At 40.3% G+C, this 14,350-nt stretch overlaps 1 protein-coding gene across 1 annotated transcript in view; it reads right to left on the reverse strand.

The window, feature by feature from the left end:
* Nucleotides 1-13,729, reverse strand: part of zdhhc5a (zDHHC palmitoyltransferase 5a) — a 51,058-nt gene extending 37,329 nt beyond the window's left edge. Inside the window, exons 1-3 of the mRNA XM_072462785.1 lie at nt 13,425-13,729; nt 7,657-7,778; nt 80-237 (exon numbers count right to left, since the gene is read on the reverse strand). Of these exons, the coding sequence (XP_072318886.1) occupies nt 80-237; nt 7,657-7,778; nt 13,425-13,588 (444 nt within the window). The 5' untranslated portion in view covers nt 13,589-13,729. The remainder of the gene's footprint in view (nt 1-79; nt 238-7,656; nt 7,779-13,424) is intronic.
* Nucleotides 13,730-14,350: the final 621 nt, after the last annotated feature.

Consider the following 14,350-nt stretch of genomic DNA (forward strand, 5'->3'; position numbering starts at 1 on the left):
TGACAGTGTACACACACACACCATGAGAGCTCATGGTGACAGTGTACACACACACACACACACACACACACACACACACCTCTACACAGTTGTCACAGACGGAGCAGTGGGAGCAGCGTGGTGGTCTGTAGAAGCGACAGGTCGAGCACCACTTCATCCGGACCTGGATCCCTCTGATCTCCACAGTTTTGTACAGAGGAGCGCGGAAGTCGTCCTCTTTGTCCTCGTCCTCCTCCGCTACAGAGACACACAACAGAGTGGAGAGTGAAGTGAGTGAACAAATACATTTTAAATAATTACAGCTGCACCAGACTTTATTTCACAACTTAGCTTTCAACTTACCCAAGGGTTTCATTAGGCCCGAGCCCCAGCAGGGCGGAGGGCCTATTGCTCCCGCAACGCTGCCAAAGGCAGCGCTGCAACTGTCTGACCAAACATGCGGGCGCCCCTGGCAAGTACAGTGAACTAGCCGAAGGCATGGATCATGCATACTTACTCCTGCTATGACAGAAATAGTCAACAATTAGTGAATGGGCGTAGCCCATTCACTCATTGTTGACAACAGCAGCGCGAAGCGCTGCATTCCTCCAAAAACCCTCCTGGCATCGTCCCGTACGCGAGAATCCATGCCGCAGGCATGGGCCATGCTTGTATCTGCTCAAATCAATGGAAGTCTATGGGGAGTGGGCGGGGCATCCCGACGGAATAGGGAGTGACGAGCGCGTAAGCGCTCGTAATGATGATTCCAACCTATGGCGGCATCGGGAAGGCTTAGAGCTTTCAAACGATGTATAATTTGTTGTTATAGTGGAAACGGCTATATTGTTTTTGCTAAAAATATTATTATTTTTATTATTAGGCCCGAGCCCCAGCAGGGCGGAGTGACCAAACATGATCTGACCTAGAACTTTCTAGTTTGGACCAGTTTATGCTGACAAAATTGAAATGGGCGCGATAGCGCCCCCTACAGAGTGACCTTTAAATTAACATTGAAGGTCAAAAATTAGTTTTACCAAAATTTTCTAAACTTTACCCAAAATTCTATTTTGGCGTCGCGATCAAAAAAGCCAATCAGACAAATGCCTTAATTTTTACGGCGTAGTCGTAGCGATGACATAAACCTCCCATGTTATCCCTATGGGAAAACCGCTAAATCTCTCGAATATCCACATTTTTATCCTAGTGCGTTTTGCCCACCGACCTCAAAATCGGTGTACGTCCTCTAGACAAGTGGTGTATCTAAAGTTATCCAAATTTTAAGGATAGCTTTTATGGTCTCTGTGCGACGGAGCCGCAAACGTTTCCCAGAATTCTGACTATTTGGCCTTCAGAGTGGCCTATAAACAATAGAGTTTTTCCAAATGACATGATATTTTGAACAAAATTCTAATTTGCCATCCTGATCATAAAAGTATGAGAGCCAAAGTCATATTTTGTACGGCGTAACCGTAGCGATGACAGAAACATCCCATGTTATCCTTATGGGAAAATCATAGAATTGCTCAAATCACCACATTTTTACGCTTCACACTTTAACGAACTCCCCCTAGGCCGATTGTCCGATCAAGTTCATATTTGGAGAATATCATCTACACAAGCGGGACATCAAAACTTATCCATATTTTGATTCTAAGTGCTACGGTCTCTGTGTGGCGGACCCGCAAATATATGTCAGAAATGGGAAAACAGCGAAATCTCTGAAATGTTCACATTTACGCTTCACACTTTAATGAACTCCTCTGTGGGCAATAGCTCGATCAAGCTCATATTTGGGGAAAATCATCTACACAAGCGGGGCATCAAAAGTTATCCATATTTTTATTCCAAGTGCTACGGTCTCTGTGCGGCGGCGCAGCAAATTTGACTGACACTTGTGTTCATTTGCACTGGATTGGCCATGTCCAATGTGTCGCCGTCTGTCAAGTTCTTTTTTAATTCAACACACAATAAGGGCGCCATCTTTATCAAGTCGAAAGCGCAGAGTCGGAAGGCCGGCGGCCCGCGAGGGCCGTTGGATGCCGCTTGCGGCTTTAATATTCTTTCTTCTTTCTTCTTCTCGGGACCAACCCCCCTATTTTTCACCCAGTGAACATTGACGAAAAGTCACAAAAATGTTCACACCTCTAAAAATCGTGCCTCTCTACATTCTGGCTATTTCCCTTTTCTAAAATAAAAAAATTGGCGTGTCAGCGCTCCCAAATGTACCAAAAATGCATTGAGAGATGGGAAATGACCCAAAAAAAATCTGATCGTAGAATCATGAAATTTGGCGCCGAGGTAGATGGTGACAAGAGAAGTAAAAAATATTATTACGGCAACGCCGTCCGCCCAACCAGATGTCGGCCATATTGCTTCAAAAATGGCTAAACATGACTTCGGAGTTTTTCCAAACGTCATACTTTTACGAACTCCTCCCAGGGCGTTGGCCCTAAAAAGCTGAAATTTGGTGAAAATGCTACTGAGGAGTGGGACATCAAAAGTTATCCAAATGACATTGATACCTCTCACGGTCTCTGTGCGGCGAAGCCGCAAACTGTAGCTAGAATTTCAGAAATCTCCCATATTTAAAATTTCTGCCGTTTGCGCAGATAAAGTCCGAATTGCGTCAAATTAGAATCAGTTGTTAAACTCTTTGCCCTAAACCTACTTGAAGTGAAATAAATTAATTTGGCGCCACAGCGCCCCCTACAGATTTTATATGGAGGTTAAATGTTTAGTTTTGCGAAATTATATGAAATTTGACACACAACTCAATTTTAGCATCCCCATCAAAAAAGTCAATGAGACCCATGTCATAATTGTTATGGCGTTGCCGTAACGATGACCGAAACCTCCCATGTTATTCCAATGGGGAAATCGCCAGAACATGTTTACACTTTAGACTTTCACAAACTCCTCCCAGGGCTTTAGCCCTATTAACCTGAAATTTGGTGAGACTCATCTTCAGGGGTGGACCATCAAAAGTTATCCACATTTTTATTCAAAGAGTCACGGTGTCTGTGCGGCAAAGCCGCACATTTTGCCAAGAATTCTAAATAAAATAGCTTTTTGATGGTAAAACAAAGGGGAGAAGATGTGACAGCGTCACAGATTCAGCAGTAGGCGTAATAAAAGGACAATTGGGGCGCGTTAGCGCCCCCTCCTCTTGCGGCGTGGCGGCGGCGGCGTGGCGAGGGCCGATCATTGCCGCTTGCGGCTATATTTATTATTATTTTTCTTGTTCTTCTGCTTTTTGAGCTCTAATTTGACCCCCTGAACATGCTCAAAAACTCACCAAACTTTGCCCAAAATTCAGAATCGTCGAAAAATTTTATTTTTTCTGGGCCATTTTTTTTTATCGTTAAAAAATTGCGCGACAGCGCCACCGCCAAAAGTCAAAATACATTGCGCCTATGGGAGACGCCCCGAGGTCAACTTTGGCGTAAAGCTACGAAATTCAGGACACGCATTCCTCTCGTGAGGACAAACAAAAAAAATCATTGTGGCCACGCCCCCAGACTTACCCTATGGCCGCCATCTTCCTTTGAAAATGAAAACACGCTGTGTTAGCCATTTTTTTCACGTCAAACTTTGACGAACTCCTCCTAGGGCGTTTTGCCCACTGACTTCAAAATCGGCGTACGTCCTCTGGACAAGTGGGGCATCTAAAGTTATCAAATTTTTTGAGATACCTTTTACGGTCTGTGTGCGGCGCAGCCGCAAAGTTGGACAACTTATTATTGGAATATTGCAGATCTAAAAATTGCTCCCATTTGATCAAAACGAGTCCGATTAGGACCAAATTTGAATCAGTTGTTAAACTTTCTAGTTTGGACTAGTTTAGGCTGACAAAATTGAAATGGGCGCGATAGCGCCCCCTACAGAGTGACCTTTAAATTAACATTGAAGGTCAAAAATTAGTTTTACCAAAATTGTCTAAACTTTACCCAAAATTCTATTTTGCCGTCCCGATCACAAAAGCCAATCACAAAAATGCCTAAATTATTACGGCGTAGTCGTAGCGATGACAGAAACCTCCCATGTTATCCCTATGGGAAAACCACAAAATCTCTCAAATTACCACATTTTTATGTTTTACACTTTAACAAAGTCCTCCTAGTGCATTTTGCCCACCAACCTCAAAATCAGTGTACCTCCTCTAGACAAGTGGTGCATCTAAAGTTATCCAAATTTTAAGGATAACTTTTACGGTCTCTGTGCGACGGAGCCGCAAACGTTTCCCAGAATTCTGACTATTTGGCCTTCAGAGTGGCCTATAAACAATAGTTTTTCCAAATGACATGACATTTTGCACTAAATTCTAATTTGCCATCCTGATCATACAAGTATGAGAGCCAAAGTCATATTTTGTACGGCGTAACCGTAGCGATGACAGAAACATCCCATGTTATCCTTATGGGAAAATCGCAAAATCGCTCAAATCACCACATTTTTACACTTCACACTTTAACAAACTCCTCCTAGGGCGATTGTCCGATCAAACTCATATTTGGGGAAAATCATCTACACAAACAGGGCATCAAAAGTTATCCATATTTTGATTTTAAGTGGTACGGTCTCTGTGCCGTGGAGCTGCAAATATACTGTCACAAATGGGAAAAACGCCAAATCCTTGAAATGTTCACATTTACGCTTCACACTTTAACAAACTCCTCCTAGTGCGTTTGGCCCACCAATCTCAAAATCGGTGTACCTCCTCTAGACAAGTGGGGCAGCTAAAGTTTTTCAAATTTTATGGATAACATTTACGGTCTCTGTGCAGCTGAGCCGCAAACTTTTCGCAGAATTTGGACTATTTGGCCTTCAGAGTGGCCTATAAACAAGAGTTTTTCCAAATGACATGACATTTTGCACACAATTCTCATTTGCCATCCCCAAATTAAAAGTATGGGAGCCAAAGTCATATTTGGTAAAGCGTAGCCGTAGCGATGACAGAAACATCCCATGTTATCCCTAAGGGGAAACCGCAAAATCTCTAAAATGACCACATTTTTACACTTCACACTTTAACAAACTTCTCCTAGGGCGAATACCCGATCAAGTTCATATTTGGGGAGAATCATCTACACAAGCGGGGCATCAAAAGTTATCCATATTTTGATTTTAAGTACTAGGGTCTCTGTGCGGTAGAGCCGCAAATATATGTCACAAATGGGAAAAACGCCAAATCCTTGAAATGTTCACATTTATGCTTCACACTTTAATGAACTCCTCTGTGGGCAATAGCTCGATCAAGCTCATATTTTGGGAAAATAATCTACACAAGCGGGGCATCAAAAGTTATCCATATTTTTATTCCAAGTGTCACGGTCTCTGTGCGCTGGAGCTGCACATTCGACCGATATTTGTGTTCATTTGCACTGGTTAAGCACAGCATTGTACATGTACAATGTGTCGCTGTCTTAGTTCTTAGACAATTGCGTTAGCGCCATCTCTGTAAAATGCAGAGAGCAGAGTCGGAAGGCCGGCGGCCCGCGAGGGCCGTTGGATGCCGCTTGCGGCTTTAATTTTTCTTGTTCTTCTGCTTTTTGAGCTCTAATTTGACCCCCTGAACATGCTCAAAAACTCAAACTTTGCCCAAAATTCTGAATCGGCGAAAAATTTGATTTTTTCTGGGCCATTTTTTTTTTCGTCAAAAAATGGCGCGACAGCGCCACCGACAAAAGTCAAAATACATTGCGCCTATGGGAGACGCCCCGAGGTCAACTTTGTCGTAGAGCTACGAAATTCGGAACACGCATTTCTCTCGTGAGGACAAAAAAAATATATATTATTGTGGCCACGCCCCCAGACTTACCCTATGCCCGCCATCTTCCTTTGAAAATGAAAACACGCTGAGTTAGCCATTTTGTTCACGTCAAACTTTGACGAACTCCTCCTAGGGCGTTTTGCCCACTGACTTCAAAATTGGTGTACGTCCTCTAGACAAGTGGGGCATCTAAAGTTATCCAAATTTTTGGGATACCTTTTACGGTCTGTGTGCGGCGCAGCCGCAAAGTTGGACAACTTATTTTGAGATATTGCAATTCTAAAAATATTATATTTGATCAAAACGAGTCCGATTAGGACCAAATTTGAATCAGTTGTTAAACTTTCAAGTTTGGACCAGTTTAGGATGACAAAATTGAAATGGGCGCGATAGCGCCCCCTACAGAGTTGCCTTTGAGTGAACATTGATGGACAAAAACTGGTTTTACACAAATGTTCTAAACTTTGCCCAAAATTCTATTTTGGGGTCCAGAGCAAAAGGCCAATCAAACTTATGCCTTAATTTTTACGGCGTAGCCATAGCCATGACGGAAACCTCCCAAGTTATCCCTATGGGAAAATCGCTAAATCTCTCGAATATCCACATTTTTCTGTTTCACACTTTAACGAACTCCTCCTAGGGCGTTTTGCCCACCAACCTCAAAATCGGTGTACGTCCCCTAGACAAGTGGGGCATCTAAAGATATCCAAATTTTAAGGATAACTTTTACGGTCTCTCTGCGACGGAGCCGCAAACATTTCCCTGAATTCTGACTATTTGGCCTTCAGAGTGGCCTATAAACAATAGAGTTTTTCCAAATTACATGATATTTTGCACAAAATTCTAATTTGCCATCCTGATCATAAAAGTATGAGAGCCAAAGTCATATTTTGTACAGCGTAACCGTAGCGATGACAGAAACATCCCATGTTATCCTTATGGGAAAATCGCGAAATTGCTCAAATCACCACATTTTTACGCTTCACACTTTAACAAACTCCTCCTAGGGCGATTGTCTGATTGTCCAAACTCATATTTGGGGAAAATCATCTACACAAGCGGGGCATCAAAAGTTATCCATATTTTGATTCTAAGTGCTACCGTCTCTGTGTGGCGGACCCGCAAATATATGTCACAAATGGGAAAACAGCGAAATCTCTAAAATGACCACATTTTTACGCTTCACACTTTAACCAACTCCTCCTAGGGCGATTTTCCGATCAAATTCATATTTGGGGAGAATCATCTACACAAGCGGGGCATCAAAACTTATCCATATTTTGATTCTAAGTGCTACGTTCTCTGTGCCGTGGAGCTGCAAATATACTGTCACAGATGGGAAAAACGCTAAATCCTTGAAATTTTCACATTTACGCTTCACACTTTAACAAACTCCTCCGTGGGCAATAGCTCGATCAAGCTTTACTTTGGGCAATATCATCTACACAAGTGGGGCATCAAAAGTTATCCATATTTATATTCTAAGTGCTACGGTCTCTGTGCGGCGGAGCAGCAAATTTGACTGACACTTGTGTTCATTTACACTGGATTGGCCATGTCCAATGTGTCGCCGTCTGTCGTTCTTTTTTTAATTCAAAACACAATAAGGGCGCCATCTTTATCAAGTCGAAAGCGCAGAGTCGGAAGGCCGGCGGCCCGCGAGGGCCGTTGGATGCCGCTTGCGGCTTTAATTTATTCATGTTTTCATTGTTCATTACCAGTGCTGACAGCAGAGGGCGCTCCAATGCCCAAATACTTCACTGGGATTGGAGTAGTTTGTAAAGTGTGTTCCAAATGTGAACAATTCATCCCAAGGTGACCAAAAGTATATTTAAAGCCAGTTAAACCACAAGACTGCATACGTCAGGTGTGGACTGTCAGAAGGGATGGACTGTAAAAGCACTGACCTCTGGGGAAAATGCCAGGGTCCATGAAGGTGGCCATACAGAAGTTTGCCAGGACAAACAGGAAGATGATCCCATTGTAGATCGGCACCGCGACGGAGAATCGCTCAGACAGCCACGGACACCTGAAAACAACATTCATTCGATTAATATGAGACTTTAGAGTTGCCCTAACATGCCAATATAAGTATGCAGTTGTACGGTAATGAACACATTGAGAAAATGTAATGTTCAAAACAAGTCTCGGATTTATGGACCTTCAGATCTCTACCTATGACATCACAATTTGGGGAAATTTGAAGCGGAGTGTTTTCTGAGGAATCATTTCATATTAGTAAAGCTGTTGTCACCTGTACTCAAAGTGGAATAAGGAAAACAGCACTTTTACTTCAAACTATATATTACTCAAGCAGGAGTAAAACTATGGGTCCAAAAACTACTCCTCAGAAGTACCATTTTCATCACACTATATTGCAATATTAGCTCACAATAATCAATATCACAACAAAGTCCTCAATCTGACAAAAGTACCATTTTTTAATGAACATTTTGTAGACTTTTACAAGATTTCCCTTTCCGCTTTAGACTTGATTTAGTCTTGGTTTTCTAAGTTTCTACTTTGAAAGTTTGACAAATACATTAAAGACATATTAAAGCACATATTTGTTTTAACACAACTGAAATGATTGTGCCAAAAATATATATTCAAATATCGTAATAATGTTGATATTGCTGTACTTAAAAGCCATATTGCAATAATTTCCTATATCGTGTAGCCCTGTTGCCCTCCGCTGTTAATGAATTGTCATAATACTTGTTGGTTGCAGCCGTTATGTTCTGGCAGAAGCCTCTGCGGTGGTGTAACCTGACTTGGTGTGAGATGTGTGACAGTGACACAGACTCAAACAGACAGTGATGAGGCTCCAGCCAGTGACAGATGTGGCCTATTTTTTCCTGGTCTAATCCAGCTCCACAGTGAGACCACGCTCACCCAAGCTGCTTACAGAGCGCACATATGCACCACGCACTGGTACACACATTCAAAACAGAGATGCCAGGGTGTGTGGTTATTACGAGAGCAACAACATCCTTTAAAACGCTCGGTCATCAGAAACATTTTCAATGATTAAATTATTTCAGATCAAAAAACTTGTTTATTAAAAAAAATAAGCAACAAATCGAATTCCAAGGTAGAAATGTCACTTAGTTTGCTATTCTATGACAAATAATAGAAGTTCTAGCCTATAAAATACATTTGAGCTTTACAAAAAGCATAATTTATGGTACAATGTGTAATAGGGGTGTAGTCGATTAATTGGTCGATCAACATTTGTATTAGTCGACAAAGATTTAGAAGGATTTTTCGGCAAAAGAGGAGAATACATGCGTGAGTGAGTGTTTTTTCCTATACTTTTCTGTATTTAGTTTGTAGAATTGATAATATTGCAATTGCTGTTCACTGGAAAAGACCCCGCCACAACAATTGAATACGAGAGAATATTTATTGTTAATAGTGATGATGATGGCATTGATGATAGGCCGATGACAGACCCACGACAGACCCACGGTAGACCCAAGAGAGACCCACGACAGACCCAAGAGAGACCCACGACAGACCCAAGAGAGACCCACGGTAGACAGACCCACGAGAGAGAGACCCACGGTAGAGAGACCCACGGTAGAGAGACCCACGGTAGAGAGACCCACGGTAGAGAGACCCACGGTAGAGAGACCCACGGTAGAGAGACCCACGGTAGAGAGACCCACGAGAGAGAGAGACCCACGAGAGGTAGAACAATGATAGTTGGCTGGGCACTGTCTCAGGTGATTCAGAAATCCCTTTAGATGGGTCGAGAGAGCAGAGCCAACCAGAGATGCTGGGATAGGCCTGTATAAATAGGGCTTCTGGGTGATTAGAGGAGTGGTTAAAGAGTGGAGGTGTGGTTTAAGAGTGGAGGAGTGGTTAAAGAGTTGGAGTGGTTTCGGGGGGAGGAGTAGGAGGTCCTGAACCTCAGTAAATGATTAACAATCATTACCGGTAATTACATTTTTGGAGAGCAGCCAAATTAGAATATTGAGTGCATCGCCTACGGACTGAAACAACCGAGTATAAAGGTGATATTTGTGCATATTGGTGGTACATTTTGTGCTTTATTCTTGTTTTGCGCGACAATTGAACCTAAACCAAAAGCACATACTGATAATTTGTGAAAATATCTGAATATTAGTGTGATAAAGCAAACTAAATTGAGATATACATTTCTACCAATTACGCCCACCCCTACTGCCAGGCGGCTGTAGTCTTGTGACTGCAGTTTGGGTCAGATACATAGAGATACTTCATAGTTTTGAGAGCTTTTGCCACGCCTCCTTTTTAGTCGATTAATTGATTGGCAGCGCATGTCATTTTTGATCGACTACAGCCCTAATGAGTAATATATCTGTAAATAAAATGAAATCTATTTTGGGGTCAAAACTCAAGATTTAAAAAAAAAAAAAGTGTCCAATAGGGATGGGAGATATATTGATTCCAATATTGAAAAATGTTTCAATAGTAGCCAATATATATAGATAAAAAAAAAAGACTAATGCATGAAAATGGCGCAAATAGGCTACAAAAAAATATAGCCGCATGTTTATAAAAATCTTCCAAAAATGACTTAATATCACAGAAAAATACATTCTGTTCTTATTTTTGTTAGTGAAGTTATTTTTTTTAAGATAACTTTAACTTAAAATAGATCCCTTGCTAGGGATTTTAAAATCTAAATATCTGTAAATATCAGTTATCGGCCCGAACAAGAAGACAAATATCAGCTCAAAATAAACACACTTCATATTAACAACACTTTTAATAGCCTCAATAAAGCCTGAACAGATACTTAATTTACAATGAACAAACAGTTTATTAAGAAAGATTGGGGTTTAGTAATTACTTAATACAAACTCCAAACCTTAACACAGAGGACCTGGTTATTAAGGTTGAATCATTCTTAATAAACAGTTTGATCATTATGAATTAAGTCCGAGTTAATGCTTTGTTAAGGCTAATTAAGCTGTAATAATAAAGTGATCGTTATACATGTGAGGCTCATGTGGCAGTGGTTTTTATTTCACAAACCCTCGATTACTCATATAATGTGATATTCTTTCTTCATTGAAATTACATGAACTCTTACTCTCCGCTCGTCCTCTCCCGTCTTCCCACGATCCTTTGCGTCTGCACAGCGAGGTGTCAGTGAGATTAGTGAGGACGGCCTGATACAACCGTGAATCAGAGCCGACAGGACCAATACAGAGGTCAACGGGAAATCTACTAAAGGTTTAGACTTTTTTATTCATCGGTTTCCGCAACATTTATTTATTTTACAGTTTTATTGTTTTTACCTACCATTTATTGTTTTAGAGCATTTATCAATCAATCAATCAACCTTTATTTATAGAGCCCTTTACAACTCTCAAAGTGACCAAAGTGCTTCACAATAAAATCAAGGCAATACAAAACATAAAACTAAGTAAAAATAAACTGTACAATAAAGTGTCATTACATTACAGAGTGTTAAAAGCCAGTCTGAGTAAAACTTATGACTTGAGGGTTTTATTGTTATTTTTATAAGCACGGGTAGAACAATTGTTCATTCGTTTTTTTTGTTTCCTGCTCAGCGCTTTGTAAAGAGTTTCAGTTTATTAAATGTGATATTATAATAATAGTGGTTTGGATTGGATTCCAATTTATAGGCGTGATTTGGAGGATTTTTCACCATCAAATGATGTAATATTTGGTTTTGAATTGTCGGGCTGCAACAAATGTTTTTGTAGTCAACTGGTCAAACAATTAATTCTATTGTACATAGAGTTAAAACATTTTTTTAAATAAAATTACCTAATAAATGTTTAAATATGCCAACTGAAGGCTTTAAGTAATTTTGCAGTCTTTGGACAATACAGACTCTAAAATACCTGCCAATAAACATTTTATAACAGATTACAAAATACCACTCGATCATTTCAATAGTCGAGTGGTCACAAATAATTATTCAAATTAATTGTTGTAGCCCTTTGCTATGACAACTGCGCTCATTTGTCATCCCTCCGAAACACATGCACCAACCGGGTATCGAGTGTCTACACTCAAGACTACAAGACTTTTCACTGAGCGTTGATGGATGATCCAAACAGAAATAAACTATATAAGATTTTACAGGTAAGAATATTGTGAGAGGAAACATGACGGTTTTATGATTATTCAAAATTATCAACATGACACTGAACTCCTCGATTCACTTTCATTCACACTGTCATAAATCATACATCCCGTAGGAATTGGACTGAAATGACTTTACTTTGCTTCCAGAAATGTGCACAATCGATTTATAGGAACTAAAATATAATTATCATATTTTTGGTGGTACAAATGTCAGGATTATTTAGTTAATCAATAATTGTAATCACGATTATCAACCAAATAATCTTGACATCCTAAAGACGTTCTTGGTTGACAAAGGTGCACCGGTGTATCGATTAATCGACTAACGGGGGATGGCACTGGCTTGGCAAAAACTCGACAAACTATAGGACAAAAAGGCAAACGGTACAGTCCCAAAACCTCACTCTACACCTTCTTCTTTCAGCTGTGAATGTGTGGATTCTTATAGTCCCAATAAAATACAACATTTGGTCGACTAAGACACCATCGACCAATGAATCGACTACTACTACAGCCTTACCACAAACTACACACAAATACATAAAAACTCTTGATATAGAGATTAAAACAGCCTAAAGCTAACCATTGTTTATCATTCACGTTTGCAGCGACAGAACGGGACCATTGAACCTTTGTACGCCACTGTTATAATTTTGCCTCATGATCACGCATTAGCTTCCACATTACTCTTTTACAGAGGTTTTCAAGACGCTAAAAAACCAAAAACACAATCACAAAGGCAAAGTAAGTGAAGGCGCTCGCGGACTAGATTCAGTCAGTGTCACCGCTCCACAGATCTGACCTGGCTGTAACTTGGTCTCCTTGGAAACAGTTGTATTTTGATGGATTCAAGCATGTTTGAGTTTGACCTTGTATTGTCCTGCAACTTGAGCTGAGAAAATTCCTGTTTTCACCTTCCCCTTATCCACGCCCACATAGCTGTACTAGTTGCAATTATTTGAAAAATGCAGAATCTGGTGACACATGATTGGTTCTAAAAAGTGTACATGAAAATCTGCTACTTAATTAAAGTGCCTCTGTTGGAACAGTCTTTCAACTAAAATGTAGTTTAGATAAATATATTTTAAAATTTTACTAAAAAAATATACACTTTTTATTACAGATGTTTTTTTTTCCAGTTCTATGATTCTAAACTTGATGAATAAAATATGAGGGCACCTTTGTTTTGTTGAAGTGATGTTTAGAAGGTCAAAAATGTTTTTTCATTTGTATAAACTATGTATAAACTTTGGATGGAATGAGTCCCTCCCTGTTGTGATGTCTCTTCCAGACATTTTCTAAAGATTTTTCAACTTTTTTCTACAAATAGCTTTTTGATTGGGGTAAAATTTAAAGTGAACCGTCACTATGCAGAGGCGGGGCTTATCAGATCTGCAGTTTTGAACAGGAAGTCAATGGACCCGTTTCCTAGCCGTTTTAGATTAATATTGCAGTTTACAATGAACAAAATGCTAAATTATGATATAGTTATGTTATACTTCAATACCAAGTACCTGAAAAAAGCATAATACATCCCCTTTACATTTAAAACTCCAAGACTTACGTGAAGCAGAAGAACAACGTGGTGGAGCCGACTAGGAAGAAGGTGGCAGCGGAGACGGGGATGTAGCGCGAGGGTCTGAGGGGTCTCGGCGCTGGGACCCCGGCGTGAGGGAGGGGGGAGGTGGACGGACCGCGCCCCCCTTTACTGCTGCCTCCTCCGGGCATGGCGTCCTGAGCGGGGCCGGGCTAGCGCTGGTGCTTTGGTCGCAGGCAATTTGTGTCATTCACGACAAAACTGGTGAAGGGCAAACATGGCTGCGGGGGACGGGCGCAAAAGAAATACGGAAAAAAGTCTACAAAATATGACAAAAATATGACAGCTGATAAATATTATTATCAGTTGAAAAGGTGATAATTGGGCAAAAAAGGTGTCAAAGTGTTAAAAATAGTTTGCAACAGTTTGATAGTAGAGTTGTGCAAAAACAAATGTGTACAGAAATTATAGTTTAAAAAAGGGAAAAGATTAAAATGCTGGTTGTGAATGGAAACAATAAAGAAAAGAAATATAAGCACAAATTTAAAAACAAATTAAAGTTATGAGATGAAAAGAGCACTGCTAAATGTTGATGTTTGCAATGAAATTAGCAAAGATTTGTGTAAAAATAGGCTCAAAAATGATTCAGAAGTTAAGTGAGGCTGTGCGAACTATGTTGCCAAATGTAGTTACACAATTTAACGACGCTGGTGATGATTTTTTTGCTTATCACGAAGAAGGAAAAAAGTGGTTTGACAAGTTACTCTACTTTTGAAACGTGGGTTTGTTTGAGGAATTGATAAGAAGGCAAGATAAAGTTAAGGTATAATTATTTTTGGTCAATTACCTTGCACTTGAAAATAATAGCAGTTGAAATAAATAGCTGATGAATCTCTTTTGGCGTGTATCTTCCAATGATAAGATATTGATGGCCTTATTGTTTTGCAAGGCTT

This window comes from Eucyclogobius newberryi, unplaced genomic scaffold (genome assembly GCF_026437365.1).
Source record: "Eucyclogobius newberryi isolate DKJ021-1_F unplaced genomic scaffold, fEucNew1.0.hap1 SCAF_4, whole genome shotgun sequence".
Taxonomy (NCBI): domain Eukaryota; kingdom Metazoa; phylum Chordata; class Actinopteri; order Gobiiformes; family Gobiidae; genus Eucyclogobius; species Eucyclogobius newberryi.